The sequence below is a fragment of the Pelmatolapia mariae genome, linkage group LG16_19 (genome assembly GCF_036321145.2).
Source record: "Pelmatolapia mariae isolate MD_Pm_ZW linkage group LG16_19, Pm_UMD_F_2, whole genome shotgun sequence".
In the NCBI taxonomy this organism is placed as follows: domain Eukaryota; kingdom Metazoa; phylum Chordata; class Actinopteri; order Cichliformes; family Cichlidae; genus Pelmatolapia; species Pelmatolapia mariae.
Genome location: NC_086241.1, coordinates 21703125 through 21723235, shown reverse-complemented (window position 1 = coordinate 21723235; position 20111 = coordinate 21703125). Strand labels below are relative to the sequence as shown.

The 20111-nt window shown below is 42.5% G+C and overlaps 1 protein-coding gene across 1 annotated transcript; it reads left to right on the top strand.

Annotated features, from left to right (window-relative positions):
• Nucleotides 1-844: 844 nt before the first annotated feature.
• aff3 (AF4/FMR2 family, member 3) lies at nt 845-19854 on the top strand. Its single transcript, XM_063498833.1, has 19 exons — nt 845-1015; nt 2891-2935; nt 6182-6259; nt 7362-7395; nt 7505-7562; nt 10315-10366; nt 10607-10641; nt 10789-10978; nt 13027-15003; nt 15149-15267; nt 15382-15547; nt 15632-15735; nt 16269-16332; nt 18215-18351; nt 18442-18513; nt 18617-18710; nt 18802-18851; nt 18963-19168; nt 19284-19854. Exons 1-19 carry the CDS (start codon nt 944-946, stop codon nt 19403-19405), a joined length of 3675 nt encoding a protein of 1224 aa, XP_063354903.1. The 5' UTR covers nt 845-943; the 3' UTR covers nt 19406-19854.
• The last annotated feature ends 257 nt before the right edge of the window (nt 19855-20111 follow it).

Here is a 20111-nt window from a genome sequence, read left to right as displayed (position 1 = left end):
AATGTATTTTTTGGCAGACTTCAGGCACCTTAGCGCCACAACCTACCTGTGTATTGTTGCTGATAATGTCCATCCCTTTATGACCACAACACACCTATCTTCCAATAACTACTTCCAGCAGAATAAAGCACAGTCTCACAAAGCTCAGATCATCTTAACCTGGATTCTTGAACATGACAATGAGTTCTCAAATTTCATCAAATTTCAGTCCAGTAGAGCACCTTTGGGATGTAGTAGAGCAGTAGATTCACATTATGATGACTGTGTGATGCTAATCTGTCAATATGGACAAAAATCTCAACAAGGTTCTGTTTTGAGAGCCTTACTGAATCTATGCCATGAAGAATTAAGGCATTTCTGACCGTAAAAGAGGGTCCAACCTGATACTAGCATGGTGTGCCTGATAAAGTGTGTATGCAGAAACCAAGTTCTTACTCTTTAGCTGTTATCAACTTCCCGTATCATGTCATGCTGTTATTTTGTGCTCGCTGCAATGCCCCAAGTGACTGACACTCGGTGAAGCTTGCGGGTTAAATAAGGCTACTCATACCTACACCCTGTTAGTTTTGACTGGATGTCCCAAAACGTTTTCTAATTCTACATCATCGAGTGTGTCGTCAGTGGTGCACTCAACAGCTGACGGCTATGATCTCCCATTTACGCACTTCAAACTTTTCGCACATCCACAGGTCCACTGAGTCGTGATCTCTCTGGCGTGAGCTACGCGTGTCATCCGTGACGTCGCCGGACCGCCTACCTCGCCCTCGGTCTGCCTCTCCGGTGAGACTCCGCTGCCGCTGCTGCTGCTGTACGGTGGACCTACGAGCCGGGACCGATGCCAGCGTGATGATGGTGGTGATGGTAGTGAGGGAAGGATCGCATCTGCTAACACCAGTCCTCACTGGTATGGACGCCGGAGGAGAGCACTGACTATCCAGGAACCATGCCTACTGTCCTCGCTGGCAAAGGGAAACTTTCCATTGTCTGCTTTCTGATCCGATGCGCATATTCTCAGGTGAGAGGGCAAAGAGCAGGGAATAGGTACTACTTAGAAAACAGAAGGAGTAGACAGCTTTATGTCACTGTGCTTATTTTATAAATGTCATGGACGCAAATGCTGCGCTTCGTCCTCGCGTTTAAAATGTCACAGATTTGTTCCTGAAGTAGTTCGAAAATATTATGTGAATAATAACAGGTTCATCTAGATCAACTGTGTAGTTAATATTTATCACTGTGTATTTTCATTGCAGCAGAATCGTGCTTTTTGCACTCCTTTAAAACATATATATACATATATATATATATATATATATATAGCATCTGTAGAATTTCCGTTTAAAGCTCAGATAGAAAAGGCTAAAAATACCTTGAAATTGAGCATAACTTCAGTAATTGAAGATACTTTAAGAATGTAACAGGTGGTTAGCAGCCTTGTAGGCTTGCATGCTGTTTGCTGCAGGTATTGTGATGGGTTGTGGTTTGTTTGGTCCAGAGGGGTTTACTCATCTGGGTATTGCACCAGAGCTGGAGCCTGTGATGTTAGTAGCCATGAACTTGTTAAACACATTGCACACATAAAGTAGCACTGTGTGACTTTAAGTGTTAGCTGATGAAGCAGGGCAGACTTTTTCCTGTGCACCGCCACAGGTACTAAAATACTATCCTTCTGTGTTTGTTTTTCATTTAGACCTAAGGCCTCATAACTGTCTTGTGGGTGTAGCAATGAGACAGCTTTTCACACACACACTATTTTCCTTCTGCAGGCTTACACTTCAGCCACTCAGACACCATAGTGAGTCATGCATGCGAGCAGAGACACACACACACACGCACATGAATGCTTTTGCTGCTCTACACACGCGCACTGAAATGAATTCTAAAGTGCAAAGGAAAAGTTAAATGTGTAATTGCCTAAAAGCAAATTGTGAAACAGAGTCAAATCATTGTTCTGCAGGTCGGGGTTGATTCGAAACATCTGAACTCAGTATTTCTGCTGATACTTGGTGCAGCACTGTCATCTGTGGCAGACACGAAAAAACAAACGAAGAAAACCAAAACTCACAGTCAAGACGAAACCCACTCCCACGACACACACGGTTACACAGATGGGGAAGTGAAAGTAGCGTGAAGCATTTATCCTTCATCTTAATGCTTGAGCAGCGTGGTTCTGGGTTTTTCATACAAGTGAGTGTGAATTTAAATTGTGAGCTCAAGTGTTTAAAAGGATAAATGTAAGTGTGTGAGAGTTAGAGACGGTGGGGTTGCCTAATGTGGATGGAAACAGAAAGTTGCTTGCAAAAGCATCAGCATCCGGCTGATTATCTGCAGCTGTGATTTCTAAGATATGAGTCATCAAGAAGCTTCAGAGTCATCCCAACTCTCACAGTTACTGTGCATGTGAGAGACTCTCAGGTTTACAGTAAAGTGCTACGCTAAGGTATGAATGCAGCTGCAGCAAAAAGGCGGGAAGCAGAACGCAGAAGGTGATTTTTTTTTCTTTTTTCTTTAAGCCTGTTTGCATCCTTGTGATGGAGGCTGATAGTAAAACTCGTGATCAACGGCCGGAGCGAGAAATGAACTAGCCCGTGTATTTACTGAGTGTGCGCTGAGTGCATGTGCATCGCCATGTTTGCTAACCAGCGCGCCTAAGTGTGCAGTATTTGAAATTTAAATGAATACACCCACGCCTCACTTAACTGAAACTAAGATGCTCAAATATGATTTGTGTGCACAGTCAACAATAGCTCTTTATTCATTGTCTAATTGGTAAGTAAACCTGCATCTTCTGCTTTGAAGTGTTTAAAAAAAAATTCCCTCTGAGTAACTGTCAGTCCTAACCCTTAGTCACGTTCTCCTCAATTACCAAACGTCTGTCCTTCTTTTTCCTCAGGGAAGAGGAAGCCAACACAACAGCTGTGCCAAAGATATATTTGAGGTAAGAAATAACTCAAGTTTGATTTCAGTTGGTTTGTTTTTAAAGCATTAGCGTTTATTACAGTGTTGACTTTAAACAACTGCCTTATTAAATTTGCCACCTCATATTCGAGATGTGTCTTGCACTTCTTACAGCACTTTCATTTGATTGCATGTTTTTGCAGAGTCATTTCAGTCTGTCTTTAGACTCAGAAGGGTGATTACAATTACATTAATGCTTAAGAGGAGGAAATGCCAGCACCAGCTCATTTGTGGGCTGCAGCCTGTGCATATATGCATTATCAGTTCATCTGCATTTGCTGAACACTTCTGTCATAAATGTCAGGAAACAGTGGAAGATATCCTCCAGCTTTTTTTCCACAATCCACACTGACATTTAGATGTCATTTTGTCTTTGACTTTGGGATCTCAGGATACCGTAGCATTGATGATAATTATTGATATATTTTAATAGGACACATATGATAACATGGTTAATAATCCAGTATCAGATGCTATCTGGTTGACACTAGTGTGTAGTAGATTGTGGTTATTATTGCACCTCGAGGTTGATACCAGAAGTTTGTGCTTGTGTATCAGTTCATCTGGTTGCCTTATCACCACCCAGTAGCTGTAACTCTTCTCTTGTGCACCTTTTTTCTACAGTTACAATTGCTTTCCACACCTCTCACCTTTAACAATTACGAAGTTATATGATAAATTAAACAGAAACTCCTCGTAGTGCAAAAACAAGAAGCATTTTAATTACAAAAACATACACAGATTTTTCTTTTATTTAAAGTTACTAAATGTTTACTGTTGACTGATACCAGCTAATCATTCCGACCGTAATTAACCAGATCTGAGTGTGTGCCGAGCGGCCCACTGGTCTAAGTTGCTATCCTGTGGACGGTCACTAGTGTAGACTGAAGAGCGGGGCAAAGAAGAAGAATAGAGTTACAGAAGACCTGTTGGGGAAAGGTGGGAGGAAGATAGCAACACATAATACTCCACCTGGGAGATACTGTTGTTTTTAGTGGAGAAAAGGGAGTAAGGGCTGGTGCTGTGTCCTTGGTGACTAAAGGAGAAGAGATAATGAAGTGAAAGGATGAGCGGCGAGAGGAAATACACACCCTCCAAGGCTTAATGCTGAGGGTGGGAAGAGGGAGGAGGAGAAGAGGGAGAGAAAAAAAGTCATTTAATGTATATATATGTGTGTGTGTACATTATTATTTTTTGTCTTGTCTCTATCTTTCGTTTTTTCTTCTTTGGAAAGAGCCAGACTAGTCTGTTTACCCCGGATTCCTGATTTTATGCCAAGCTAAGCTAACTGGATGCGTGTTTTATTAAACGCACACATAATAAGAGTGCTAATAATTTACTTACCTGAACTCTTAAACATAGTAAGTGCAGCAAATTAACCAAAATGTTAGCCTAATCCTTTAAGATCAGCTCCGCCAACTCTCTGCCGCACACACACAAAAACACACACACACTCACGCAGATCTTCTGACATCAGATCTGATAAAGCATGACCTTTTCCAGAGCATGCTCACCGCTTCAGCAGCCAAGAAACCCTCTGCTTTTGTTCTTTACCCAACAATTGTTGCATGCACGTATATATTACAGCCATAGCTGCCATGCTTCCACATTGTGACACATCTGAGGAATCACATCGAGCTAAAATGGGGAATGAATGGTACCAAATCAAGGCGTTTTGTTAGCATCTATGAGCTCTGGTTAGTCTGACTGCGGGCAATCTAATCAGAAGAGATTATGATCAGAGCTGGAGCAATGGCAGTGGATGCACTCCTGCGTGTGCCTGGTTTTCTCTCAAGTGCTGTGCAGAGAGAGCAAATAAGAAATGGCGCACATTCTCGTAATAGTCCAGGTGTATAATAGTGTGTATTTACCACAGACTTTCACATTTCACCTCAGGGCGAGCTGCAACACACACACACACGCAAACGCACACACACACCATCACAGTCTAATCTGTAAGTAGTAACACAGTTCATCATTTGAAATATACCATAATGTGTCATGCATCTAATGTCTGCATGGAAACTATTATTAGAACAAACAGCATAATGCACCGGTACTCATCAGACTGACAGGCTTGACATCTGTAATACTAACCAAGAAATATACAGATTTTATGAGACTGTGACATCCCCATTAAAACTGCTTCAACTGTGGTCAACCAAGATTTATTTTTTAAAATGTAATGCATGTAATCTTTAAGTCTGAGAAGTTTATAAAATGTCCATCACAGGTTCCTCAAATATGAAGTTGTGTCTAAAACTAGTACAACTGTCTCAGTGTACAGGAAATCAAAAGCGAATGCTGATCTCTCTTTCTGTATAAATGAGTTATCAGGTGAACAGTTAGTAACCTGAATAGCACAAACCCCCCACACAGTCACTGTGGGAGCACGTTTAATCTGTGGTAACAGCTGAAACACTGCATGCTACAAGAGTGAACCGAAGACCCTGCACTTTGTAAGTAAAGCAGCGTTTCCTGTAGCAGTCCATGACGGGTGGGTCGATGATTCTTTTCGTTACTTCCTTCTAAGATCTTTGAGGTAATATTTAAAACAGATCACTCCAGCAAAGCTACGTTTTCACGTTTATTGCATGTTCTACAATTGGTGATTGTGCCGGCGCACTCAGCACTGATGAGCACTCGTTGCGGTTTGCTTTCAGATGTTTTTCATGCTCTTCTCCCCAGGGCTTCCTTCCACAACAAATGTTGTGATGAGCTTTTTTGTGTGTTCTGACTTACGTATTGAATACCTTTGAAAATGCAGAATGAAAAATGCAACAGCTCTATGGTGCAGTCCTCCTGAAAATTGCAAAATCATGTCTGTTTCTAAGTTTATTAGATCACACTTTGAGCCCAAAATGTTCGGTTTTGTTCACATTCAAAGCAAGTGAGCTGCTGTTACATGCACCTGTTTTTGTACAACGACAGCTCTGGCGAGCTGGGGGTTTTAATTCACTGCACACTGATCACAGATGTTTCAAGCGTGCAATTCACATCTCTCAACTTACACTAGACAGGGAAGCTAACCCATATTCACAGCCAGACACGCTCCCCCTGGTGGGGAGGAACAGTGTTCATAATTAGAGTCAGCTGTTAAACATGGTGCTCGGCACTGTAGAGAAATGAAGAAAGTTCTGCTGATTTAGTATTCAGGAAGATTCATCCATCACAGTGGCATTTCACCATTGGCCTTTGACCCCAACTCTGCATTTCTGCTAAACAGGACATGACCCAGTCCTGGAGGGACTTCGGGGACTCCTTGAGGCGTGACCCAGCACAACGAATCCTGTACAACTCTAAGGTATGTCTGTGACTTTGTGTTTATCTTTAATGTCTGAAGTTCAACTTTATTACGTCATTTATACTTCATTTTTGGGGTTTTTTGTGAAGTAATGCTTTTCTGTATGATTATCAGTCTCTCACATCGCTGTGAAGGGATTTTGGCCAACTTTTCTTGACAACATTGGTTTAGTTCATCAAGGTTTAGGCATTCATTTATGCGCCGCTCTCTTAAGGTCCCACCACAGCATTTCGATCTGGTTGACGTTTGAACCTTGATTCTATTCTGTTGTAGATTTGCTGCTGTGCTTGGGATCTTTGTCCTGTTGCATGACCCAGTTTTACTCAGACTTCAGCTGTTGGACAGATGGCCTCCCATTTGACTCTAGAATAATGTGATATACAGAGTTCAGAGTTGACTCAATTACAGCAAGATGTCCATGTTGTGGGGCTGCAAAACAAGCCCAAATCATCACCCGTCCACCACCGTGCTGACAGTTGATATGAGATATTTGTGCTGATTTGCTGTTTGGTTTTCTCCAAACGTGGCGCTCTGTGTTATGTCCAAACATCCAAATACTTAGATCTCCTCTGTCCAAAGCACACTGTTACAGACGTCTTGTGGTTTTTTTCCAGATGTAACTTTGCAAATCTAAGCTGTGTTGCCCATGTTGTTTTTAGAGAGAAGAGGCTTTCTCCGGTTCTACTTGTAGTGTCACGAACTTTAACATTTAACATGTTAACTAAGGCCTGTAGATGTAGCTCTTTGGTTTGTTACTATTTTTCTAGAGGTTTGCACGATCTGACCTGGAGGTGAAGCTGTTGGGATGTAAATTCCTGGGAAGATCTGCAGGTTTTAAAATTTTGCTCAACTGCTCAGACTTTCACCTCCTGGTTCTCATCTGTGTTTGAGGTTGAAGGACTGAGATTACGCTCACTGTTTCTGAATCAGCGTGTCTGTGGTTGACAAGGAAAAACAAATGTGTGAAAAAAAACCAAACCTCAATCACTTCTGGTGATTTTCCTGCATATTATGAGTCAATGTTTATCTATAGGGACGACACATTTTTAACTGTTAAAAGTGAGATTTACTTACAGTTGTTTTGTTGTCTGTCTTTCCAAAGGATACCAAACAGCCAACTACACAACAAAGGCAAAGTATGTTTCTGCCGATTTTTCTGTCAAATTTGAATATTTGACATTTATCACAATTTACAAGCAGCTCCCTGTTATTAGTGTTGTAATCTGGTTTCTTTCTCTCTGTCAGACCGAGGGGATGTTCAGCTGCGAATGGCCCGTCACCCTCATGTGGCCCCCCACAAATCGTAAGTGTGGCCTAAGGAAACACGATCCTCTGATGTTCCTCAAGCTTGAGCTGCTTCTGTAGCGCGCACACTTACACACACACACACACACACACACACACACACACACACACACACACACACACACGTCTGGTTTGCTATCCTCGTGGGGACATCCCATTGACATAATGCTTTCCCTACCCCCTTACCCTAACCCTAACCATTAAAAATGAATGCCTAACCCTAACCCTTACCCTAAACCTAACCATAACGTAATTGTAACCCTGACAGTAAAACCGCATTTTGAGTGTGAAAATTGCTTTCAACCCCGAGGGGACCTGGATTTTGGTCCCCACGGTGCAGAAAGTCCCCACCAGGATAGTAAAAGTCAGATTTTGGTCCCCACCAGGATAGTACGAACCCGTACACACACACACACACACACACACACACACACACACACACACACACACACAGAGTGATGAAACACATCACAAATACTCGTGTGTGTCTCGGCAACTTATTTAAACTGTATTCATCAACCTCATCGTGTCAGCAGCTGCAAGGAAAAACATGAGTGATAGCGAAAGAGGGGCGAGGGATGTAGACATCTCAGGTCAATCAGCTAACAGTGTTCCAGGCTACAAGTCGGGTTAAAGGTTACTGAACATTCCTGAAAGCTGTCAGTGGAGACCGATGTGCTGCTGTTTGTTAACTTTTTACATCCTCCTTTTAACGTGAAACACATGTTGAGTAGTGTAAGCCAACTATACAATTTCACAACCTTTGTTATGTAAGACAGAATTTTTTTTTTTGGGTGACTTTACTAAAATATTTATAAAAAGTTCTCTTTAAACATTTGAACATGTTTCTGCAATGTAAATAAAGCTTGTGCAGTTACATAATATAACCAATACATAACCAGTCATCTTTACTGAAGACAATATTGAGTAAAGGGTTTAGCAGTGATTGGTTAATCTGAGTTAGTTAGCTTTGTATAGTTTAAGAACCAAAGGTGCTTAATTTATTTGGTTTTGAAACTGAGTTTTATTTGTTTTGGGGAGAAAAACAACTGCATTGAAATTTAATTTTGAAATCAAAAGAAACTTAAAGTACTGTGCAAAAGACTTAAACCACCACTCAACTCTTTATATTTTATTTCCAAGGAGACAGACTTTCTTGTAATTTTGAAAGTCTTGCAATGTTTTTCTTTGGACTTTGGTTGATTTTTTTTTTATTTGTTCTTGTACCTGACCATTTTCAGAGGAATATTTTGGGGTTTTTCTTTTGTTTGGTTTTGTAAAAAACACTAGGCTAGTGGTCTCAAAGTCAGTCCTTTGTTATCTTGGCTGTGTGCTTAGGTTCGTTGTCTTGTTGGAAAATTAACCATTGCCCCAGGTCCAAAGGGCTCAGGAGCAGGCTGTCATCAACAATGTCTCTATACCCTGATTAGTGTCCGGATTCAGTCCTCCTTCTGAAAAACATCCCCACAGCATGATGCTGCCACCACTTTAGGGATGATATTTTGGTCAGGTGATGATGGCATTCACGCCAAAAAGTTCTTTTTTTTTTCTTTTTTTTTTTGATCAGACCAGAGAATTTTGCTTTTTATGGCGTCCTTTGGCAAACTCCAGTTGGGCTGTCATGTGATTTTACTGAGGAGTGTCTTCCATCTGGCCACTCTACCTCACAGGGCTGATTGGTGGAAGCTTCTCCTCTCTCCACAGAGCAATGCTGGAGCTCTGTCAAAGTGACCATCAGGTTCTTGGTTACATCTCTTATTAAGACCCTTCTACCCCAATCGCTCAGATTGGCAGGGTGGCCAGATCTTGGAAGACTCCTGGTGGTTCCAAACTTCTTCCAATTACGGATGATGGAGGCCTCTGTGCTCACTGGAACCTTTTAATGCTGCAGAAATTTTTCAGTATCATTCCCCAGGTCTGTTCCTTGATAGAATCCTACAGGTCTGCAGACAATTCTTAGACTTCTTGGCTTGGTTTATACTCTGAGAGGTACAGTCAACGATGGCATCTTATATAGACTGCCGTGTGTCTTTCCAAATTATGTCCAGTCGACTGAGTTTACCACAGGTGGGCTCCAATACAAACATCTGACAGATGATCAAAGGAAGCAGGATCCACCTGAGCTCAATTATGAGTGTCATGGCAACATGTACTTGTATACATGTTATACTTTTGTTTTGTTTTTTTAATAAATTTGCCAGAATTTTACACAAACATTTCATTTTGTCAGTATGGGGTACTGAGTGTAGAATTTTTAAGTGAAAATTAATGAGGGGTGGCTGAAGACTTTCACGCTCTTTTTCACTGCACTGCAGCTCTTAATTTTTGAGGACATTAATAGACAGAGCTGTTCATGGAAATGGAAATGTCAGACATTAAACAGCGTTGAAGTGTTTACCTTGTAATGTCAAATTGAGCCCATTTGAGAACACTGCAGATAACCATCCAGATAACTGAGTGGATGTCATGTAATTTAAACCATGTCCTGGTTGCACTCTCATTTAAAGTTTCCACTAATGAATATATGTCTGAAGATCTGTGGGCTGTGTTCAAACTTATCATTTCAATAAAGAAGAACAGAAACATTTGGAAGTGCTGAAAATTTGAAATGCATCATTCTGATAGACTGATTTTAAAAAAAAATGTATCAGATCGAATCAGGTATGGGCTGTGAAAGGTGGTTCTCCGGCAGGAGAGATTAGGTTTCAGTTGGTTCTTGGCTTTGTGACTGTGTATTTGTTGGTTTACAGCATGCTTGCCGATGACTTGAAGCTGAGCAGTGATGATGAGGAAACTCCCACGGTAGGTAACACTCATCTTCCCATATTGTTGATCATTTCTTTGTCAGTAGTCTTGGCCTGAGGTGGACATGATTAGAAGATATTGAGAATCCTTGAGGAGACAGAGAGACTATGCGGGAGAGTGTGTGAGGACAGAGAAAGCCAAAGAGAAAGAAAAAGTGTCCGGCTTCTCCTCTTGAATGACACTTTTTCTGTTAATGTGTATAATAACAAATTACTGTGTTTGTTTTGTGTCCCACAGGTGATTCATGAGTCAGCTTCCTGGGACAGACACAGGTACCTGCTTACAAATCCTTCACTTCCTTTTCCCTTTTCTTCTGTATCCCTGTAAATATGAGTTAAATATTGTGAATAACAACAGTATATATTCCCGCGTACCCCCTCTGACCCCTCTCTGATGTTTGTGTGTGTGTTGACTGACAGCCTGTCAGCACAGCGAGCACACACACATGGCAGGCGGGTGAGACATTCCAGCTCAGACTCCTCAGGCTCAGACTCCACCAATGAGTCAGGCAGCAGTAGCTTTCATTCCCGGAGCCCAAGCCGGAGTCCAGAAGTTCACCCTGATCCCGAGTCGCCTGCCAACATCCAGCCACTGTGCAACAACAAAGAGGTACCAAATGCTGAAGCCACAGCCTCCCCGTCTGCGTTCTCCGTCTTCTCTGCCCATGTCTCACTTGTTTCTCTCCTTCTCTGTTTATGAGCCTGAGGGTGATTTCTCTGCAGGGAGTTGTGGGCTTTAAGGCAGTTGACAGCAGGTGTGGAGAGGGACAGAGCAATGAGGAATGCATGCAAGTGGGAGAGGAAGAGGACTTGGGGGTTGAGGGGCAGAGGTAGCTTGGAGAACTAGTGTGTAGGTGTCGTTTTAAAAGTGTGACTCTTAAAGAGAGAAGCCCTCGGGATGTGGAAGTCATCAAAACCTGAATTCAGGTTGACAGCTACAACTAGACCTTTTTTCAAAAAATAGATATTACAGCAAAAATAATGTGGACTGCTTGTTTGTTATTATCTCAAATAAATACAGATAGGGTGTAGGCCAGGGTATCGGCTGTTGGAGGTGGGGGGCATTGTATATGTGTGTTGTGTGAGAAATGAAGGGGAAACCAGCTTCTCTTTTATCAATGGAAGGCCCTGTATGACATAGCATAGACTGTATTACTGAACATGCACGACATTGGGCCCCTATATAGAGGAAGGGAGTGTGTTTGTGGGGAGGGAGGGGGGGTGTAAACCATGTGTTTTTCATTTACGTCAAGTATTTGAGTGTCTCCCAAGGAACAGATGGGGGGTTGGAGTTGTGGAAGCAGCAAATCCAGAGTTCCAGGTAGTGAGAAAAAAAGGGAGGGACAGAAAAGAAGGAGGGGAGGCAGTCAAGAGGGCACAAGAGATGCAGTGTCTTCTCTGGAAAGGGAGTGAGGGATGAGGGTAGGAGGGCAGGGGGGGTCACTGTTTGGCTTGAGGAGTGGAGGTTTAATTTAGCTCCTGGTCAGCGAAGACAGAAAAGAAGTGAGCACATAAGAGAGAGAGACGTTTGCGCTCCAGCTGTGAGTAAACTCTTTGTTGTTGGTTTTTTTTACATGAGTAAAAAACTCCTACTTTCCTTCTGATTCTTATGGTTAGCAAGCCAGTTGTTGAGCAAACATTAAGTGAGTCATTTGGTATAAGTGGATGAGGGGTTGAGCTACTGTAACCTCAGTCCGAGTCCACTGAGCATGCGTTGGAAAGTATGCTGTTGAAAGGTTCTAATGTTGGAATTTATTTATGAGTCATAATCCAGATTTGTCATTTGGACTTTAAATAGTTTCACAACAGCTGAGACGGTGAGGTATTTTCTCATGTGCTGTGAATGTATTATAGTTTTACATGTTTCTATTAGAATGTGCAGATAGTGTGATATATACACATTTGGCTGAGGCTTGTATCATTCCTTACGATGGTTGAATGTAAGATTAAGTGATCCAGAATCGTCTGTTCGCCCTGGATTATCACAAAATTAGCCCATAATGATGTAAAATAGGTCAGGAGGTTTAATTACTTTCCTACTTATAGTAGTAGTGTAATATCTTGTATTTTATTTTAGTAGTATTTCATGATTTAAGGTTTGACCTTTCGAATGCACGTGTAGCCTGCAAAAAATTTACTGCATAATTAAGTCCTAACCTCTTGCTTTATTAGAAACCCCTGCAATCTGACAAGTCTCCACTGCTTTAGCATCAAGCTGTTTCTTTCCTCAAACTACTGAAATCATTCCACACTCTGTTGTATAAAATATTTTTTTATGGTTCACTCAGTTTTTATATCCTTTTGTGTCTGCTTTCTAGACACATTCAGATCAGGTTGATGTAAATAAGAATAGGTTGATGACAACTTTTAAGGACCTCTTTAGCCAGCATTGCCTTTTTATGATGGAAATAGTTGAAAAAAGTACATAAAATAGAATTAGCTGCTTTTCAGCCAGTGGCAGTAATAAAATGCTGTGTGCATATGGCTATGTCAGTAATAATAATTCAGATCTACCATGGATATAGCTGGATAATAGCATTTTTATTATGTTGTTCCAGCCTATTTCTGTATGTTGAAATCCCCACAATCCCCGACTGTCATCAATATTTTATGATTAATTTGTCTTTTTATCTCTCTCTGTTTCTGTGTTTTCTTAAGCCTGATCACCCCCCTGCTGCCCAGTGGCAGTTAGATAAATGGCTGAAGAAGTCGCGGAAAAAATGTGCCAGCACTGAGCAAAATCCCTCCCAGCCTATTCCAGGACGCCTGCACTCTCCCCACACCCACCGAGCCCCATCCCCAGCAAGGTCATTTGACAGCAATCAGGAATACAGCCCTAGTCAAAGCCCTATTCCCAGCCCACAGTTCAGTTACAGCAACAACAACAGCCCACTTCCAAGCCCTGGTTACAGCTACTGTCCAAGTCCGAGCCCATTTACCAGCACCTGTCAAAGTCCCAGCCCGAGTCCAAGGCACAGCCCAATTCCAAGTCCAGTTCTAAGTATTTGCCCCAGTCCATGTGGGACACTAAGAGACAGCCGTAGTCCTAGCCCTATAGCTAGAGATCCTCCAAGAAGCCCGAGTCCCAGTATACCTGCTCCTTCCAGGGTTTGTCACTACCCTGAGTTTCAGAGTCAGAACCAACCTCAACCTAGTCAATCAACCAATTCCCACAGGATAAAAATTAGGCCATGGATTGCCCCGGTGCCTGACAATAATACAAATATCAAGTCCACGAGTAATACTCATCTTCAGCCATCTCACAAACACAGGCCCAAGACTCGACCACCACAGGACCAAGGCCAAAGTCAGACTAAATCAAAGGCTTCTGTCGTTTTAACCTCTAGTCAGAATCAAAGCCACAAATCTAGACCCAAACCTAACTTTTATCCAAACTCTAAACAGCTGGTTGATGCGTCCCAAACTAGAAACACATCACAGTTTGAGCAAATCCAGGGAAGCAGGTCCAGTCACAAGCCCCGACCTCCATTTCAACCAAGTTCTCAACATAGCCCCACAAGAGCAAAGCATTTAGTCCCTACTGGTCGTGAAATCAATCCTATTCATAATTCTCAATCTACCTCCAGAACTGCTAGTAATTCTGGTTGTGGGCCAAACTCTCAGTCCATCCCTGGCCTCAAAAAACACAGGTCCAAGTCTTGGGAGGCCACTGCCCCCACCACTGTGAATGTTAATCACGCGAAAACAACACCGAAAAAACCCCAAACTAAGGAAGGGGACGTGGAACGCAGAAGAGATCATCTGACCACAGGAGAGGGGAGAAAACACGAGAGAAAGGAAGATAGACAAAAGGAAAAACAGCAAGGGAAACGGGAGCAAAAGGAAGACAGGAGGCTGGCGGAGGAGCAGCTATTGAGACGGTCCTGGATCCAGAGTTCGGCTGAAGAAGAGGAGGGGGAAGAGGAGGAAGGAGTGACGGAACAGGACAGGAGGAGAGAGGAGACGGCAAGAGAGGAAAGTCGGAGGAAGAGGGAGGAGCAACAACAGCGACATAAATGGGAGGCCAAACAGAAAGTCCCTGCCAACCACTCACATCAGCAAGGGGGGACAAAAAAGCAGGGAAGAAGTGAGGAGGAGAGACAGTTCCAGCCGGACCCATCGCCTCCTTCATCTTCACGGTCCCCAACTCCTCAGAGAACATCCTCCTCATCCTCTTCTTCGTCCTCATCGAGTTCAGATTCTGAATCTGAATTTCAAGCTCCGATTACCAAAGTTTCAGCAGACTCCACCTCTCAGAGGAAACTCGCCAAGACAGGGCAACAGGGCCCAGGAAGGCCTGACACCAGCAGGCCTAAGGTGGTGCAGCACAGACAACCCAGCTCAGGTAACCCGAGTGAGGACCAGCAAAGTGCGGGGAAGCAAAAACGCTACACCCTCGTCCCCTTTGGGCGAGGGGACAAGGCTGCACCCCCCTCCCAGCGAGGGCTCCGAAATCTGGTGGTGCACATAGACCTCTGTCTTCTCAAGAGGGTCCCAGACACTGCTACTCAATCCACTCCTAAAAAAACCTCCTCTTCCTCCTCATCTTTATCAGCCAAGGACAAGCAAAGTGAGGCTATGAAACACCTGCACGTCCCTGAGACACAGACTAAAGACAGCACAAGAAAGCGCAAGGTAGACAGTGTTTCCTTTCATTCTTTGCCAAATGTGACGTGCATGTCCACAGAAATTGAATAAATCATTGTGTTCTGTAGGAAAAATGTCATTTGAATACTTTTGTATGGTCTCATGATGTACATGTGTGTTTGTGTGTGACCAGCTGGAGAATGGTGTGTCACACAGAGAAAACAAGAGGAGTTATGCAGACAAAACCTCAGGCCACACAGAGTCGTCATCTTTCACAGCTGAGACCGTAACGACTGATACCGTGGACAGTGGGTAAGAAAAAACTATGACGACACACTTCAGTTTGCACATACAGCCACGTTGCATGCACACCCAGTTGCACCGATGCAATTTAATCCCATATTATGTGGCATTTGTATCAATCAGGTGTGTGGAGGACGATTTGGACAGTAAGAGGCCGCTGTCTCCGCTGTCTCCCTTGTCTCCCCGGCCCCAGAGCCCCGAGATCCCCAAGTCTAACTCCAAAACAAAAGCTGCAGAACAGCATCACACCCACAAGAACAAAGACAAGAACAGAGATTCTGCGATAAAGGTAGCATAAACAGCTACTCTAAATAATGCCAACTCCACTTATTCCAACCATTTTTGCTCATCCCGTCTCCTTTCGTGCACTCAGCCCAAGATGGAAGTGGAGTGTGTGAAAGTGTCGAAGCAGCCCCAGCCACCACCTGAGTCCTGGAGCACTGCAGCACACAGGGGGACTGTGCCAAACCACGAAACGTGAGCAATCCCGCGTAGTCCACACAGTCCATTCCTGCACAGCCCACGCTGCCTTTCTGTCATATAAAAACACAGACTGACAGTCTATGTAATCCTAGTGATGATATGTAAACAGGATAATGTAATAAGATTCCAAAAAAATCACTATAATTAACCCAGACTGCATTTCAGACAATGTGTAATTAGATCATAATAAAGTTGTCAAGGGTCACATGATTACATTTTGTTCATGTCTTTTAAAATTTTGAACTATACTTTAAAATTAGGAAACCTTTGCGATAAACACAAAACCCCATGTTTCACAGTAGATAAGGTCTTTTGATTTACCCAAGTGTAAATGCTGAATATTCAAAATACATTTAGTTTGCTTTGCTAATACACTTTTTAATTGAAAAACATCACCAACATTCAGTACTTTAATTTTGAGATCATTACATTTTCCCTTATATCACCCAATATACTCTGCATGATCTCATAAAATACTCTTTACAGTCTGTAATCAACGTTATTGTGTGTTTATCTTTTTTTTCTAGTCCTCACCATGCTGAGTACTACTTACATGAAGCCAAAAGGATGAAGCACCGTGCTGATGCCATGGTGAGTCTTTGATCTTTGATTAAATATAAATTGTTAATATTGAAATTATAGTCATTGCAGATAACGTGGAAGAAGTTTGGAGCTTTATTTATTTATTTTTTTTAAATCTGTGTTCATTAAGCATGCAGTTCTTTGTCTCTGTGTAGCTTTGCATGATTCACAGTTCAAAATAATCCTTCTTTATGCATTTCTAGACTGTGATGTAGCTCCTCGCTTACAGTGTCTCCGAAATCACAGACTGTATTTAAAAGATGGGCATAGCTACTGTGACATAACCCATCTGGATTATGAATATGGAAGACCCTTGTGTTACAGGCATGGCCCTTTAAGGGTGAAGCCTGATGGGAAATGTATTCGGGATGTGTGTAGCGGGACTGCGCTGGGTGCCTGTGTGAGTGAAGAGAGAGAGGAGAAGGAAAAGGTGACGGTTAGCCACAGAAGAGACGGAAAGAAAATAAATAAAAGGAATATAATAACTCCCTCGGCAGCCAGAGTTGTGTCGGTGATGCTCGCTGTGAGTAAACTGTTTCAGCCCACTGTATGCGGTGTTCGTGCCTCGGAGAAGAAATAAAGTTCGGTGAAGCAGTTTTCCTACGCCTCCTTCGATCTTTTTACTAGCGGAGTTGACCTGTACAGTAAGCTAGTTGCCGGCTACGAGCCAGTCACGGAACCTTCAAGTAACTGCCAGGGGTTTCCTTACTACGGTTCGGGGCCGCAGATCTGGCGCGGTAACACTTGTTAACAAAGTGACCATACTTGGATGAGAGTAGGGAATGCTAATTTATCAGCTAATGTTAACAGGCTTGGTTTGGATGCAGCACCCATAAACTTTGTGGGTGCACTGCAAAATCAGTGTTACATATAAATAAAATACACAATACAAAATTTCACTCAGTGAAACAGCGCAAAACTATTCGACAGTGTGTAGCACACATTATTATTTGCTATTTGTCGGATAATACAAGTAAAAATACAAAAAAAACTACTCTTAATGCAGGTGTTCACAATGACTGCGTGATGGATTAATTTGTTTTTTCAAACTGAGCTTGAGTTTTCAGATTTTTCCGACCAATCAGACCACTGCATTCGGCAATAAGTGCGCTCATAGTTTAAAACGTGCACCAGTACTGAATATACAAATAGTAAAATAATACAATTTTACCTCAGACACACAGCTAGATGCTGCTCTGGGTCAGTCGGCTCTCTGAAATGATTTCTCTCCCTCCTAAGATGTGTTCCCAACTCTGCCAACATGAGCTCAAACTGCCCCACTGACATCCTGAAATATGCACGAAAGCGGCCGCGATACAGCTTCACCTCCTGAAATTCTCCATGCTGCTGCCTTTTCCTGGGAATTGAATGAACACAGACTCTCAGTTTCTTCTTTTTCTTGTTTAGAAACCTCAGGAGCAGCTGATCATCCCAAACAAATTAGAGACCAAAACTTTTTTTGTGCCAGGCTTTAAGTGCTATAGTGTAAATATGCCTATAAAGTTAGACATTTTAACATTGGGGTCTTTGTGGATTTACTATTTTTTTGAAGTGGCAAATCCAGGAATTGCAAGAACCATCTGAAATGAAACATTTACAGCACTTTGAAGCATACCCTTACAATAAAGATTACACTGACACCATCTTCTGGTACAAATTGGTTTATATCAGGGCGATTGGGGTGCCAGCCATACCTACAGCCAGTTTAGAATCACTAAATAACCTAACATTTTGGCTTCTTTTGCCTCTCCAACTGTGGGAGGAAGCAAGCTACTGGACTCAAATCCAGAACCTTTTTGCTGTGACAGTGCTAAACGTGTACCACTGGGCTGCCCAACAAAAAAGTAACAAATAAAATAATATTTTGTCTCTTTTGATTATTTCTTTCCAGGTCGACAAGCTAGGGAAGGCTGTGAACTATGTTGATGCTGCTCTCTCGTTCATGGAATGTGGGAAGGCAATGGAGGAAGGGCCGCTTGAAGCAAAGTCTCCTTATACCATGTATTCGGAAACAGTGGAGCTCATTAGGTGAATGACATTTCAATGCTAAAGCGGTCACAAGTCATTTGGATTTGGATATGTGGATAAACTCCGGTGTTAAAAACTCTGTTTCTTAAGGTACGCAATGAAGCTGAAGAGCCACTCTGGCCCTGGGGCGAGACAGGAAGACAAACAGCTGGCGGTTCTGTGGTACGTATGTCGACATCTCATCTGTTTAAGCCACATCTATCATCATACTGAAGGACATGCATTTTGAGGATGATTTCGCGCCATGTCCGACTCTTACCCACAGTTTCCGATGCCTGGCCCTCCTTTACTGGCAGATGTTTCGTTTGAAGAAGGATCACGCGCTGAAATACTCCAAAGTGCTGCTGGATTACTTTAAGGTACATCTAAAAACAAGTCATTTACTTGAAAACAAGTCAACTTATATGTGTGGATGACACGTCAATAAGCCTTGTTTGCATGTTGTTACAGAGCTCTCCTAAAGTGCCTACTACCCCACCCGGTTGGAGTGACTCTGGGAAGTAGGTGGATGATAACTTTGAATGATAGGCTTTTTCTTTAGCCCATTTAATCCACTGAAACCACCGCTGATTGCCCATCACTCTGTTGTGTATGTGTGTTTTCACTCTTAGGGGTACAGGAGGACCCCCTTCTTCACTCTCGCCTAATGCCAAACACCTCGCCCGGGTTTCCCACGAGGGCAGCAGCTCTGCCTCCCTCATAAGCATTCCCCACCGTATCCACCAGATGGCAGCAACTCACCTGAACATTACCAACAGTGTGCTGTACAGCTATGAGTACTGGGAGGTGGCAGACAACCTTGCAAAGGAGAATAAAGGTAGTGGTGATTTAAAGGGGGAATAAAAAAGGGAGAGATTACCATGAAAATATGTTAAATGCATTTTGGTTTTCAGATGTTTTAAGACCAATATATTTTTTTTCTTTCTCATCAGAGTTCTTCAACTACTTGAATACTTTGTCTGGGCCATTGACTCTTCACAGTAGCATCGCTCACGCTGTCCAGTACACCAGGCAGGCCCTTCAGTGGATACGCATTAGTGCCAAACTCAACTAACTTAGAAAGGATTCACTATAACCTGCCCACTGGATCTCATTGACGGTAGAGGAGGTAAAACTCTGGAGAGCACTGTGATGGATGAACTCCCACAGAGCTTAATAACCCCCACAGTATGTTTTGGTGCATACGCTTCCTTACCGTGTGCACATTAAATGAGCCTCTTAACCATTTGCCAAATGTCCCTCGGACCTTGAAGGATTCACATGTATGTTCAAATTCACCCGGAAAGCCTTTTTCATACTTTGGAAGTAATCGTTAATCTAGGGGACTTTTTCTCACAGGGGCCAAAGCAGGAGAATATCCTTAAAAAAAAAAAAAAAAAAAAAAAAAGACCTACAACTAGAGAACTTGTTTGCATCTTTTGCTAATGAGGGTTGTAATGATGTACTTTTTTCACATTGTTTTTACTGTGCAATATTTGATGGATGGTTTGTTTTTAGAAAAAAAAAGAGGAAAACTTGCAAGAGAATAAAATGTTTGTCCCTTTTTATTTTTGAGTGTGGAGCTACATAAAGAAACTTTGTACTGAAGAGGTCCCTCTGTCGGTTTACAAATTGGGTCTGGTTAAGGGTTACATGGAAATACATACAGGATGATAATCTTTTCCCTCAATGAGGAATATTTCTTCTAATAATCAGCATGTGAAACCCATCAGAAACCACTGGATGATGGCTGTATATAGCGCTTTTCTACTCTGAGCACT